At 30.6% G+C, this 16,277-nt stretch overlaps 1 protein-coding gene across 1 annotated transcript in view; it reads left to right on the top strand.

The window, feature by feature from the left end:
- Nucleotides 1–3,357: 3,357 nt before the first annotated feature.
- LOC136982361 (DNA helicase MCM9-like) overlaps nucleotides 3,358–16,277 on the top strand; it is a 52,006-nt gene continuing 39,086 nt past the window's right edge. Inside the window, exons 1-6 of the mRNA XM_067278834.1 lie at nucleotides 3,358–3,517; nucleotides 3,593–3,689; nucleotides 4,722–4,863; nucleotides 6,636–6,747; nucleotides 7,559–7,741; nucleotides 13,231–13,384. Of these exons, the coding sequence (XP_067134935.1) occupies nucleotides 3,481–3,517; nucleotides 3,593–3,689; nucleotides 4,722–4,863; nucleotides 6,636–6,747; nucleotides 7,559–7,741; nucleotides 13,231–13,384 (725 nt within the window). The 5' untranslated portion in view covers nucleotides 3,358–3,480. The remainder of the gene's footprint in view (nucleotides 3,518–3,592; nucleotides 3,690–4,721; nucleotides 4,864–6,635; nucleotides 6,748–7,558; nucleotides 7,742–13,230; nucleotides 13,385–16,277) is intronic.

The following is a 16,277-nucleotide window of genomic DNA, read 5'->3' as shown; positions in this document are numbered from 1 at the left end:
GACCTCTAGTGAGGAATTATATTATATACTTTAATTTATTATTTAGTTATTTTAATAATTAAAAAATAAAATAATTAATGAATTAAATCTTCATATACTAATGATAATATTGCTAAATTTAAAATAATTTTTGACTTAAAATTAGGGTTAATATTTTTAACTTTGTAAGAATTTTGAAAACGACGAATATTATAAGTTTAATTATATTTAAAAACATAATTTATAATGTTTTTAAACATTTTAATTTGTTTTATCTAGTATCTTATTTTATAAAATGTACATACATATGAATCAATTTAAAATATTTACGATTATTCTAATAAATCCTAAATAATAATAAATAATCTAATAAATAAGGAATAATTATGGTGTTTTGTTTTTAGGATTTATCAATGAATAGAGTTATTTTATAATTATCGAAATTTTTTACTATTAATATACAATATGTAGGTACAATAAATCGTTTTCTTAATGTCCTATATTTTAATACTCCGGTCACACATGTTAAACGGCGACATAACCGAAGCAGTAATGCCTTGCCGTGCCTGCATGGAAAAATGAAGGGAAAAAAAGGAACTCGAATACAATATGTCTTTTTTGGTTTTTCATTTTTCACTCTTTCCACCCTATAGACACGAAGAGCGCCTTATTTCCATACTTTTTATGGATTCAGCCATGCCCACAATGGAGGTGGCCGGATAGTGAGGAATGAAGTCCAGGGGCGGAACTATATGGAAACTAATGGGGCTTAAGCCCTGGGCCCCAAGTGTCAAGGGCCCAGAAAAATTGAATTATTATCATAAATGTTAATACTTTTTCATTAACAATGAGTACTCATCGTATAGTAAAAAATAGTTAATAATATAATAATAATGATAATTTATAGTATTATTTGTATTAACAAAAAATGGGGTTTCATTGGACTTCAATAAGCCCTAGGCCCCGAAAATTCTAGATTTGCCCCTGGGTCCGACATACAGTATTAGAGACAGACTAAATTAACCATGAAAAATTTCTGTGGTTACGCTCCTGGATTCGATTTCTGATGTCTCGGCCTTCCAACTGGCGCACATGGTTGCATGGTATCTTGTTTAACCCTTTTATAGTACCCCGGCAGAATTTTCTGCCGGCTGAGTCTCAGGTTGGTACAGTACGTTTATTGTGGTTAGATTAACGAAGTTTTAACAGAGTAATGAGTGTATTGAGAAGAGCTGCTTCAGTTATGTTGCTGGGAGTTATTTTAAACAATTTCCTCCAAAAACTTTCTATTGTTGCTTTGCTTATTTGTAAATCTTTACTTTCACTTATCTAATGTCATGTTAAAAAGAAAAAACAAACTTTCATAACCATAGAGCTATGGTTATGTATATACACGACAAAAGAAAGTATTAGAATCGTGTCAAATTTGACCTCCGAGTTTTTTTTTTTTTTTTTTTAAAATACTCCACGTTTTCAAATCTGAACCCAAAAAAGTAAAAAATGGAAAAAATATTCCGTTTGTCTTGGCGTCTACAGAAAACGAAATTTGGCATGATAGCTTGTCTATTGCATTAATTGCATGGAGCCTTGATGATATTAAATTTCGGTGTTCAAATGTCGAGGGGGTGGGAAAATAGAAGAGTGTTATGTATCATATCTCGGGTAGGGTAGGACCAGTGGTGATATTCGAAATATTTAACAAAGGATTCGCTAGCAGAAAATTTTTCCCTAACAATCACCGACAAACAAAATGGAAGTTTTGGCTAGAAATAAATACAATACCTTTTCTTGCGATATTTCTAATAATCAGTGGCGTATTTGGAACGTAACGAGCCCTGGGCGAAGACCAGGTAACAATAGTATATTAGTGCTATCGACCTTTTTTTTTTTTTCTAGGCAGAGAGATTTTTTACCCCGAATGGCACTGCTGACAATGGACAGATGTCATCATCTCTCGAAATACAATATCCTTTTTATTTCGCTGTCCATAGCCCGACACGTGTTACACGGCTATCTTGTATTATCTCGCGCGCGTGAGATTGTGGGATCTCTTTTATGAGTGGATCTAGTTTCAAGAACTCTTTTGAATCGATCTCGATTAAACCTCGTTTCGGTCGAAATTGAAACGGTCGAGAGAGATCGCACGAAAGCATAGTCCCTGACCTTGCTCACAATCTAGATTGAAATGCTCGGTGCGAACGGGTTTTTTTTTTTTTTTTTTTTTTTGTAACTCTTTCCGCCCAGTGGGCACTAAGAGGGCCTCTTATAGCAAACCCATTATGGGTTCGGCCAGGCCCACAATGGGGCGGCCGGGTGGTGAGGGACGAGGACCGACATATCCGGACGGACCATCCCCCGAAAAATTCCTGGGGATTTCTCGACCCGTCCGGATTCGATCCCGGGTCCCCCAGGGCGGCAGGCTGCTAACCTTGACCGCTCGGCCATCCGGCCGCCAAGGTGCGAGCGGGGTATAAGGCTCTAGTTTAGTAGTGTTACAGAGTATAATACGTATATTTTAATATATTTTTTAAAAGAAACAAAACCACTGAGAAATGTTCCGTGTGTTTAACAAGGTTCGGGAAACTGAAAATTTTACCAACGGGTTCGGCCGAACCTGTGTGAACCCGCTGAATATCACCACTGGGTAGGACTTAATGAAGATTTTATCCGCTATTAGCATTTACAGTTTTTATTTATTTATAAAACAATTCTCTACCCTCAAAATTAAGCTTTTTGCCATTTTATAATAATTAAAAATATAAAAAATATTTTGTAACAAAATCTCATGACAGATGGCGTCACACACAATTTTATTTATTATGATTAATAATATAAATGTTATTTTTAAAATAAAATCTCACAATAGTCGGGAAAGTTACGCAAATTGTTGCTGGATTTTTTTCTTGTTTTGTAACTACCGATATGAATTGCATAATAATAAAATTAATTAATTTATCATTTTTATTTATTTATTTTTTAAAACTCTTTTCGTCCTGTGAGCATGAAGAGGATCTCATTTTAGGAAGCCCATGACGGGTTCGGCCAAGTCCACAATGGGGCGGCCGAGTGATGAGAGACAGGGCCCAACATCCGAACGGACCACCTTTCAAAAAATTCCTGGAGTTTTTCAAGCCGGCCAATTTCGATTTCAGGTTCTCCAGAGCGGTGGGCTGTCACATTAACTGCTCGGCCATCCGGCCGAACTATATGATTTAAATAATTTAAGAAATACGCTAAAATATTTGAAAATCAGAAATTTTAATAAGATTTTTGTATATTTTTACTATAAATATATATGATATAAAGGCATAAATTGATTTTTATTGCATATAATATAAATTGTCGTAAGAAGTTTAAAATAAGTAGATGGCGTTTGAATTGTAAATGGCGGTCGTTTTGAAATCATAACATCGAAGAAAGAAAAAATCGAGATATTAATGCATTATAGAAATTTAAATTAATATAAAAGTAATTTGTATTAAATCATAAATTGTTATTAAAATGGATAAATTTAATCTTATTCGAGAAAAATTAATAGGTGAATTTGTATTTTTGTATTGTATATTTTATGTTTAATATTAGGTTTTGTAATTCTTCTAAATGAACTTTTCAGATATTGTAAAATGCTTTGCGAAAGAAAATTATGGAAAAGATTTAGAAGCCATTCTTATGATGCCCGATATTATCCATCATTATGCAGTTGTTGTTTGGTGAATATAAATATATAATTTATTTTATACTTATGCTAATGTGTAGAGTGGCAGAGTGCTTTGAAATTAGTGGCTGTGTTCAGCAGAATCAACAGTTGTAACTGAGCAAACGTGTTTCAATCGGTAGCTGTTATGTAGTTACATCTGCTGAATGATGAGTGATGTATGCGTTGGAACAAAAAGCAGCTATCATTGGTCAGTTTCGGGTAGCATAAATGAAAGACGTTGCTAAACGTTATATCGAAACACCAAACATGTTCTCAAACAGCGCTACTGTAGAGTGCATTCGGCAGAAAAATACTCAACAGCTCCGAATCTGCAGAACTGTTGAGTCTGCTGAACGCAGCCAGTATCAATTGTCTTGCATTCTGGGTAAAATGTATTTGGCTGTCAGGAGTCCCATTTTTTACAAATAAAATTTTAAGTATTATGAGAAAAAGTTAAAATTTTGAACTACATCCAGTTATTAAGATGTGAATAAATGTCTTGTTTGAACAATCACTTTGACTTTGTTGAAAATTAAAAATATTACTTCATTGTATAAACTACTAATATAAATTACTGTGATGTGAATAATGAAATGACAGCAAGCAACATTGTTTTTGAAACAGTCGGCTTGTCTTGAAAGACTCGGTTGTTGTTTATTTTTTTTTCTAATCATTAATTGATGAACTTAATGATTAGAATGAAAATTGATAGTGACTGGATCCAAATATTGGTATTTACATTTTGATGAACTAATAGGATAAATATATTGAGTGAACATAAATTTAAATCTGTAGTTATAAATAGAAAATTAAATTTTTTTAAGTTAAATAAAAAACTTTTTAAAAGTGGTTGGAACTTTTTTATTTAATATGAATTATGTTTATCAAATCTATAATACTTAGCTCAAATGAAAGTAAGAAATAATTTTTTATAGGCCCTAGGTAAAATGTATGTGTATTAATAATAATCATAATTTTACTTGGTTATTTCTAAATGCATTTTTTCAAATTTCTATTAATTTAATAAATTAAAATATATTTGCAGTGCTAAGAAAATGTTTGATATTAATAGTGAAATTGCACAATCACTTTTGACAAATGCTGATGAAATGTTAAAACTAATTAAAAATTCATTCAAACAAGCTGCTATGGAAATTTACAATACTCATTCCAATAAGGAAAAAATGGTAATATATTATTAATTTTATTTTATTAAAATTATTAGTTGTATGAAAAAAAGCTTTTTATATTTTGTATAGGATATTGTGTTGAAAAATCTTGTAATATATTTTTAAAAATTTTAATTACAAATGAATTACAATATACAATATATCATTTTGTTATGCTTTGGTATATGTATGATAATTAATTCTGTTTAATTAATTTTATTAATATACAGGGTGACTCAAAAGTCTAACAAAGATACATTTTTTTAAAGATTATTTTTAAGAAATATTATAACCAATTTGGAATAGATGAATGTCGTAATAGATTTGGAATAGGTGAATGTAAATCCTATCAGGAAATCAAAAAGTCTTGGGCTGTAAGCTACTGTATTTTATTCAGATTTGTGGATTAAATGATTGAATAATAAACTGGAAATCTTACAATTAAAATTTTGCAGATCATTATTTAAACTGGATTGATCTACAGATAATTCTTTAATCTGATCAGAGTTTGGAAGAATTCCTTTAGTAATTTGAATTATAAAATAAGTGATTATTTATTGGTACAGGTTAACTATGTTACCAAGTAATGATTTAAGGAAAATAGTACATGAACAATTGTTAGAAATGAAAAGTATTTTAAAATGTAATGCTAATAAGACCTACCAAATAGAAGAAATGATAACTAAAGCAGGATTGCCCTTAGAGTAGCTTAAATTATGCATCACTGAGAACTTTTGTAACATAGGATATTTGTTACAAGTATTTATGGATATATATTGGAGATAAGATTGTAATTATTTAGAAACAAAAGACATGAATACAGAATCTGTATATATATATGGTGTATGTATCCATATCTGTTATCACAGCTTAAATTTCAAGTGAAGGTTATATGCACACAAATTAGATTAAATAAATTTGATTGAAAGTTAATAATAATTATGTAACGTGTACAGGAAATCCTCATTAGTTCAAAATTCAAGGGACAAAATAATTGCAACTTTGAATTATTGAGTTTCGAATTATCCAAGATTTACATATTTCTACACAGTATGCCAAATGCCAAGTAACTGATGTAATTTATTAAACAAACAGAATATGGCTATGTATGCAGAAGGCTACTTTTGTTAATTAATAATTATTAATAATAGTGTCAATAAACTGCAAGTAAACAACACATGTCCAATGAGAAACTCACAGATTACCAGATAGCTTTTATAAAAAGGAAAGCAGAATTCTCGAAATTTAGCCCACATTATTTTTATTAAACATTATTGTATTAAATTGTAAGAGCCCTACAATATCTGATTCTGCTACTTGTAGCCCAGTCTTGCAACCCTGATACCCAGCTGTATTTTGTGAGATAAGAGAAAAGGAGTAGTCAATGGATAAGTTGATATCCAAAAATTTGTTACTGTAAAAGCAAAGCCGTGTTGACCAGAGTAGAGTTGTTTGAGTTCTATTGTTTTCTTATGATATGGAGGCACATGAACTTCAATCTGAATGAACAAGTTAACATATGCATATCACAGTTCAGACAGAATTTTCACTTTGAATTTTATGTAGCATATTTTGAACTAACCAAATTATTTACCATTTAAATTCCTATATTTCTGCCCAGGAAAAATAGTACAGTTATGAACTAATGGGATTTTGAACTATCCAAGTTTGAATTAATGAGGATTTCCTGTAAATAAATTAATCATTTCAATTGAATGTACTGTGTTTATATTATAATAATTTCATTATTATAAATATAATTTATTAAAATTATAATAATTTTATTTTAGTGTTTAAAACCAAATATTCATGTACGACTTTCTGAATTTCCTGCATGTGCTGAAATTTATCGAAGTATACTCCCAAAATGTGCTGAAATTGGAAAATTTATTATTATAACAGGTATGATATTATCTATGAATAACTTTTACTTAAATTCATTTATATTTAGATGCTTAAGTTATAGTGGGAAGCATTTTTAATTGGAAGACCACGTATCATTTCAGAGCGATCTCAAGGCAACATGTAATGCAGATTACATAAAGATATATATTCAGCCTAATGCTCAGAGTGCCTTATAATAATAATAATAATAATAAATAAAATGATATAAAATATAAAAATGTAGTATTTGTTGATAAGCTATTTTCTAATTTATTTAAAAATGAAGAAAAACAAATGCCTGAAAACTATATACTATCTTATATTTTATCTGGCCATACTAGAAGCCACAAAAGTCTGCAGGATTCCCACTTATAATTTAAGTCAAGTCATTTTGTCTTAATTATTTTTATTTTATGAAATAATTATTTAAATTTTGCCTGTCATTCATATTTACATATTTTTATTTTTGTATGACATGTCTTGAAAGGAATAATTTTTCAGATGCTAATTTTAATAAAAATTGATGAGAAATTATAATAATTTGAATAAATTTTGTTGAATGTAAATTGTTATGATTAAAAATTATGTACTTATAATAGATAATTTTTTTAAAATTTGGACATTAAAATTAACATTACATTTTATTTTATTAAGTTAATAAAGTGTAAAAGTATTAATTAGAAGCATGATAGAACCCAATGGGAATAAGATTAAATAAGAGAATTTCTAATCATATTTTTCAGTTCACTTTTTATTTGAATTATAAATATTTATATCATTATATAATTTAAAATTTTATAAAATATATAATTTAAGTTTTTACATTTAGGAACAGTGATTAGAAGTACTTCTGTTAAAATGTTAGAGTATCAAAAAGAATACATGTGTAATAAATGCAAATATTCTTTCACGATTGATGCTGATATTAAACAGTATTATTCCATGCCAAAGCCTACAAAATGTCCAAATCCAGAAGACTGTTCATCAGTTAAATTTACATCTATTGAAAATGGTAGTTTTTTTTGTTTTAAAATTTATATCATTATTTTTCTTATATAAATTTGTGGTAGAGTCAAAAATAAACTAAAGAGTTCTGTGATGATGAGAAAAGGTGTAGTACCTGTACTTAAAGAGATAACACAAAATGGGTTGCAAGACTGTTTTAATAACTGGTTTGAATGTTGGCAGAAAGTGTTTATTTTGAAGGTGATCATCTGTAAATATTTATACTATTAATGTAATAAAAGTTATATGAAAAGTTTGGCTTATTTTTGATCTACTGCTTGATATTATGAGACATTTTCTTTAATTTTTTTTCAAAAACTGTGCATATTTTATATATATTGATGTTTGTTTTTTAATATACTGGTACAAAAATCTTAGAATATTATTCTATTATCTTATATCATCTGAATATTTTATTAGAGTTATTTTTGAAATAAGTATATTAATATTTTATTTTATTATTTTATTATATACATATATTATGATAAAATAAAGACATATAATTTATTTATATTAATAAAATTAATTGCTATACAACAATAAACACAGACTATATTGCTATATTTATACAAGGTAATTCTAAAGTCTATATCAGTGTTCCGCAACCTTTTTCTACTTGTGGCGCACCTATGACTCGACATGACTCAATACAGCACACCAAAATGTTATTCCCTTCAAAAACGTAAGATATGATACTATTAATAGAATTTTGTAATGCCATAAACCTATTATTATTATTATGTTGGGTTTTGTGAGTTATACTCAGTTGATACTGATGGCTGTGTACTATGTTGGACCAGAGTCAAGGTATAGTAACTTCAAAACAAAGACAAAAATTAAATAAGAGTGTCTGTGTGTGTCTGTATTCAGGAATTTCCTAACAATATGACATGTATTCAACATAGTGGCCATGTGATGTATGTGTTTCTATTCAATTTTAATGTTCCCAGGTTTTTGTGTAGCATGTGTGGTATGACACTGTAGAGGAGAGAACGACAGGTACAATAAGCACCCTATCCATTCTCCATAGATGCCTTTTATTTCCTGGGCAAGTTCTGTGTACTTGCTGATTTTTTTCAGTGCATGTATTTTGTACATTGTGAGTGTTTGGAACAAATATATCTATAATGTATGTGATTTCATTGTGTTTGTCAATGAGTGTAATGTCTGGTCTGTTGTGGTAAATTGTTTTATCTGTGATTATGGCTGTATCAGCACATTTTGTGCATGTTGTTTTCCAATACTGTCTGTTGAATGTATTTTCACACCTATGAATTTCTTCCAAAGGTCACCTCTTCCACTAATGCATGTCTGATACCCTCCTTCCACCCAACCCAGTTGGTAACTGGGCATGGAAACTTCAGGGCCTACTTGAAAAGGTTCCTGAGAGTAGGTGATGGCAAATGTACACACTGTCCCGAGAATGACGAAACCTCCTTACATCTGCTTTTCCACTGCCAGAAATGTGAGAAACAATGCCTACAACTAGTGATCAACATTCTCAAAGACAATCTTCCTTGGCAGGGCCAAGGAAGATTGTCTTTGAGAATCCTGCTAGAAAACAACAGGTACTACCAGTGGTGATATTCAGCGGGTTCGCACAGGTTCGCCCGAACCCGTTGTTAAAATTTTCAGTTTTTCTGAACCTTGTTAAACACATGAAACATTTCTCAGTGGTTTTTTTTTAATATATTAAAATATACGTATTATACTCTGTAATACTACTAAACTAGAGCCTTATACACCATTCGCACCGAGCATTTCAATCTAGATTGTGAGCAAGGTCGGGGACTATGTCTTGGCGCATCTCTCTCGACCGAAACGAGGTTTAATCGTGATTGATTCAAAAGAGTTCTCGAAACTAGATCCAGTCATAAGAGAGATCCCACAATCTCACGCGCGCGAGATAACACAAGATGGCCGTGGAACATGTGTTGGGCTATGGACAGCGAAATAAAAAGGATATCGTATTATGAGAGACGATGACATCTGTCTACTATGAGTAGTGCTGTTCGGGGTAAAAAATTTCTCTGCCTAAAAAAAAAAAAAAAAAAGGTTGACAGCACTAATATACTATTGTTACCTGGTTTTCACCCAGGGCTCTTATGTTCCAAATACGCCACTGATTATTAGAAATATCACGAGAAAAGGTATTGTATTTATTTCTAGTCAAAACTTTAATTTCGTTTGTCCGTGATTGTCAGGGAAAAATTTTCTGCTAGCGAACCCTTTGTTTAATATTTCGAATATCACCACTGGGTACTACAAATACTTACCGGACTTCATTAAACATCTGGGCAATTTCAAGTATTCAGAAGTTAGCAGAACCACACAAACTGAGATCTTCCTTCCGGTTCTGCATTTCCTGGGTACTGCAGTGTTATCCTCTGTACCATCACAATACTGCTGCCTCTCCATTTTTGTACTTTTACCACACCTCACATATATAAATGGTTTATCATATCACTGTTTCCCCTGTGTGGGAATTTCTGTAAATATTATTGACAGGATTATGTCTTGTTTATAAAATCGTACTGCCGTGTTTGTTACCAGCTTAGAGGTATGAAGGAGTACATGTCAAGAGTTGATATTTGGGACAGAGTATTAGGTGCCCAAATCATTTGCGCATAAAAAAAATCCAGACTTGTAGGTAGTCAGGGGACCGAGAACCGAGTCAAAATAAAATGCAAAATGGTGACCTCTTCTACAAACAGGCAAAGCAGGCACCTCATTCCACTGAAGTCAGGTGGGGAGAGTACCACCCACAGTCATTCTAAGAAGTGAACTCTGACCTTAGGACTGAATACGTAGTATCTTCTATGTTAAATAAAATTTGTAATCTAATTTTGTAAATTTGGGAGTGCTTCAAATATGACATTAAAACAGGGTTATATATCGTTACAAGTGGGTTTTTTAACATTATCTAGTATAGTAAAATCGTGGGACCAATAAAAATTTGACGTGTAGGGCAGAGGGCGCCACCACGTGACCTTCGCTCTTTGACCTCAACGAGGAGAGACATCTTTTTACTTCATTTAGTTAACCTTTCAATTCGACAGCTATGCCAATCTTGGATTTATATTATATCTCAACACTATTGTAAATATCGCGTAGCTGATACAAATTAAGTAAATTATCAATTTCTCAGTTAATTTTTATCGGCAGAACAAAAGACACAGAACACATAGTTGAGGTCAATGTGGACATCATGGATAAGGTAGGACGTGCCACGTACAGATTTTAGCCACTCCACTGAAAACGTTATATTAGGGTTGTCGTTACATCCAATGACATTATAATCAGGTTAAACTGTATATTGTTTGTGCAAAATAAAAAAATAATTTTGGATGATACAATAGCCACAATTATTTTTTTCAAAAATGGGAAATTTTTGTTACACATCAACAAAAATTCAACCCTGGCTGTCATGTAACAAAAGAAATTTCGACATTGGATAGGTTAATTTCACCGAAAATGCATTGTGGATGACCTCATGGTTGTGGCCGATGAAGTTTGAACGATCACACTCAAAACCAGCGATACCAAAGAAGATTGGAGAATGAGAATGAGACCTGCTTGAGCATCAAAGTGATTCCACTTAGTAGTGAGTCTCTGAGACATAGTCTTGTCCCAAATATGGCTTTGCCGTTTTACTTGTATTCTCTTTATTTTGGTTCTGGCACAATGCTTATGGGGATCAACTTTCTTCTGCTTTCTTCCCCACTATCCACCCCCTTTTCCTCCCTCTTACTACTATTATCCCTATCCCCATCTCTTTCTTCACTATGGCTATGCCTAATGGTGCGGCCTTTATTTTTCCCATCTATTACCTATTTGTAGTATGGTTTGTGGATGTCTAATAATCTGTGTTTCTTTGCAAGCTCTTGATATATTTGCTACTTCATTATGTCTATGTAAATAATCTGTCTGTGTCAAGAGCTTACAACCAGAAGTGATGCGTTGTATGGTTTCTGGCATGATGTGACATTTTCTGCATATGTTGTTTGTGGTTGTTGTATCTTTGAGAATGTGTTTTATGTTGTTTTTAATATTTATGACCTGATTCCTTATGGCAATCATGAATCCTTCCATCTACCCAAAGAGGCATCCCTGAGCTAACCAGCTGTTTGACACAGTTTTGTCAACAAAATCTTGGGTCAGATCGTAGGGATGCCTGCCGTGGAGTGCCTTTCGAGCCCACAATTGCTTAATGATGTCTATGCTTTTTATATGTTGTGTCTTGTCCATACATTGTGAATGTAAATTTAATGGTGTATTATTTGAGTCTGCTAGAGTTACTGCTTTGTGTAACTGTGATGTTTCTTGTTTTTTGTAGAAAAACTCTTGCAGTGTCTATTTGTTTGTAGTGGAGGTTAACTATGTCACTCAGGCCATGTTATGTGGAAGGGTTAAGCTTTCTATGGCGGATGATGTTGTTTATGCTTAGTAAATGTTGTTCTAGTTTTCATTTGGAGTTGCTCAAGATCTGTGTGAGTCCAATGTATAACTCCAAAAGAATAAGTGAGCACTGGGATGATATATGTGTTCGTGTTTATTGCTTTAACATCATCTTATTTCATCAGTGCTACAGCAGAGAATGAAATACAAGCATAAGAAACACAGCAACTGTGATAAAAATATATAAATAAAACTTGAAATTAATAAAATGTGTAAAAGTTTACGTCACACCTTTCACCTTGTGACAGCATACCAGTGTGCCACGGCACACCAGTTGCAGAACACTGGTCTATATGTAGTTTTATATTTCAATAAACTTAAGTTTTAAAGTTTTTTACATAGTAATTTTATCAATGTAGAACTTTTATTTTATTTTTTTAACAGATTTTGTTAGAGATCCCAAATGGTGACATGATAAGAGAAAATGAACTGTGTGCTTTGGCTTGAAGAATTAAAGTCAATAACAGTTCTACGAAGAAAGTACACTAATCATTATGGTAAACATGCCATTATTCCTTATTTCTGCAAGCTAAATCACACAGTTTACTTTCTCTTTCATTATAATCATTTTAGTTCACTAACAGGATCTGTAAATAAAATAAAATGAATTAGTTCTACATCAATAAAATTATTGTGTAAAAAAAACAAAACTTCAAAAGTTAGGCTTTCAAATATTTATGAAATAATATTTAACTGCAGGAGAGCATTGATTATTCAAAATAAATGCAGCAGGACAGTTTCAAATAAGTAATTTTTTTTTAATGATTGATGACACTTGGTAGGGAAAGAGTAAAAAAGTAAACACCTTAAAGTTGAAATATTAATTTTAGTTTTAATACCATAGTAAAATAGAGTTTAATGCATAGAAATTCATATATATATGAATGATAAGAAATAACAAACAAATTGTTTAATTTATTAAAAACAATTAGTAGTCTTTCATTGTAATCTGCAATATACAGATGAAACTGATTTGATTAAGTAATTGAAAAATTGGAATATCTCAAAATCAGTGAACTTTTAATAAATTTATTATAGATATGAATCCAAATCGGGTTCGTGATTATCAAGAAATTAAAGTTCAAGAACAGATTCGTAATTTGGTTGTTGGAACAATGCCAAAATCAATGTGGGTGATTTTAGAAAATGATTTGGTGGATATTTGTCAACCTGGTCATGATGTACAAGTCAGGTGTGTCCAAAAATATATTTATTATATAATTAAATTTTTATTATAAAAATGTTTAAAACATTAGGAATTGAATTATAAAACTATTATTAGATTTAATTATTTATTAATTAATATCTTTTGGATTAATTTAGGATTTTTATATAATAATTATAAATCCAAATATTAAAAAGAAATTAAGCTAATAAAAAGTATGAAAATAATTGCTAATCTTTAATATTTTTGATTTCTATGGAAAGAGATTTGATACTAATATCTGAATAAGATATATATATATATATATATTTAATTTCAGATATAATAATTCAAATGCATATTTTTAATTTTATAAGAGTCTACCCAGAGTGTCTCCCTGATATCAGCAAATTTTTACAGTAATGAAAGTACTCATAAAATGATTGAAAATTGTGCATGAATATTCTGCTGATATGCATTGTGTTTATGTAGTCATTTGTTTTGATATTGCACAACATTGATTTTGGTTTGTGTTACATTTCAATGAAGAAATGGCAAAAATCAATTCTTTCAGTGTTGCAAAACTTATTCAATGAAGTATTGTCAAATTATTCAAAACCACTCCAATTATTTTGTAAGGAAATTGAATTAAAGGATTAATTTTTGGTAAACAATATTACATAAATATAATACATCTCAAAGCCTGGTGATATATTAATAAACCAGCAAATGCCTAAACAATCAGGCTATTATATGGCTATAATTAAATAATAAATACAAATGAATTTGGTATAGAGGTAAGCATTAGGTTGCTTACCTCTGTACCAAATTCTGGGTGGCGCAATTGGTAGCGCACTGCACAGCAAGTGGTGGCTGCGGGTTCAAGCCCCGCCCCAGGTCAGTTATTTTCTTCCAGAATGTTCTAAATTATTTATTAAATTATTAAAAATTATAATGATTAATTTAGATAAGAGATGGCACCTAACGCTTACCTCTATACAAAATTCATTTGTATTTATTATTTAATTATAGCCATATAATAGCCTGATTGTTTAGGTGTTTGTTGGTTTATTAAGCATTATTACCTTTATAATGTTCCCTCACATATTGTTACAATAACAATCATAAGTAAATACATTTCTTATAAAAATGGATACTTCCAGCAGGGATTGTAATTTTTTTTGTTGACACCTTTTAACTGCTGCTATGGTTGGAGGAATTAATTCACTTAGGTTCTTTCTTGGCTTTGGAACAAAGTTTGGGCTGTGCTAATGGTGTACTGTCTCTGGAACAACTTCACCTGAACAATTATAATAGGGAACATTAATCAGAGGTCTGCACTTGCATCCTTTTTTCTGTAAAAGCCATTGGAATTTTTTTTTTTATCTAACTTTATTTTTGTTTGAAAGATAATTTTAAATTATTTTCTAACAAAGTTACTTAGATGACTGGCATGACACTGTTGTTATCAAGAAAATTATGATGTACAGGGGCAAGACATGGCTAATTTGGGATGGAGAACAAATATTTTAAATTAAATTAAGAATATGATTAAAAATTGCAGCCCAACATTGTGACAATGTCACAATAAATAATTGTTCATTTCAATAAAAAATGAATTTTTCAAGGTCATTTTTTGGTGAAGGATTAGTCTCTTTGACAGTTAAGATGTGTTATAATTGTCATGTTAACTGGTTATAAACTTGTGTTGTATAAATATTGAATAAAAAATGTTAAAATATTGATTGTATAATTAATGTTTATATTATATTATTAAAGATTTGTATTAACTGTAATAAATGAAAGTTACATTTATTATTATTTAGATAACAAAATCAGAAGTAAAGGTTTTGTCATTGTTTAGATTTGTTAAGCTTGTCCAGAATTATGTTATAACTGCTTAAACTTATAGAACAAGTTATGTGAACAAAGAACAAAATATTATATACAAATTATTCAATTGGCTCTAAAATGGGTGAGATAAAAAGGAGGTCAACATGACTAATGATTTCCTAATGGATTATTACCAATGCTAACAGTCTTTTATTACATAATTGAAAAACATTCATTACAAAGTTGTTATGACATAATACAATTGTAGTAGCTTTTCATGTAGATATTATATCTATAAACAGTTTGAGTCATTGTACAGTAGAGCATCGATTATCCGACCCCCAATCAACTGTCACATCGGTTAACCGACCGCATTCTGGTTGGCAAATTCAAATGTCCGCTAGTGATGTGGCGCTACAATATTTGGCTATGTCTTGGCTACTAATATTATTTTTGTTAAATTTTTGTGTGTTATAGTTGGCAAAACTGGCTTGACCATGAAAGGGAGTCCAGTATTTACTCCAGGCTTCATTTTCTATTTTCTTTAATTTTGTATTTATTTTGTGCAAAATAAAGAAATAATTTTTAACGATACACTAGCAACGATTATTATTTTTAAAAACATTTTATTAGGCTTAACATCGATGAAAATTCAACACAAAGTAGGTTAAGAGCGATATACTAATATACTAATAATGTATTTTTTCATACTTTTTGGTTATCTGTTTTTTTCAGTTATCCGACCAATTTCAGTCCCTAATTGAGTCAGATAATCGATGCTCTACTGTATTCCTATAGTCATTTAACATCACCATTTTAATTTATCTGCTTCATTTTTAAACTGTGTAATGTAGAAATTCAATTTATATTAATTAAAGTGACATTTGTGTAAAACTTAAAATATTAAATGACTTTCATGTTAGCGGACAGTAGCAAAATAAATCTTTGTATGTTTTTTGAATAGTAATTGGATGATCAAAACAATTTCAGCATCCTATTGTATGATCAAGTCTTTATTATGTAGGAATGCTTATCTTTCATTGAATGAGATATAATAATTATAAATATTCAGTTATAAATTCAGACTGCCACCCTAAATTGATTTCTT

The sequence above is a fragment of the Centruroides vittatus genome, unplaced genomic scaffold (assembly GCF_030686945.1).
Source record: "Centruroides vittatus isolate TY-2023 unplaced genomic scaffold, ASM3068694v2 contig_824, whole genome shotgun sequence".
In the NCBI taxonomy this organism is placed as follows: Eukaryota; Metazoa; Arthropoda; class Arachnida; order Scorpiones; family Buthidae; genus Centruroides; species Centruroides vittatus.
Note: the sequence above shows the minus strand (reverse complement) of the source record. Positions and strands in the feature narration are given on the sequence as shown.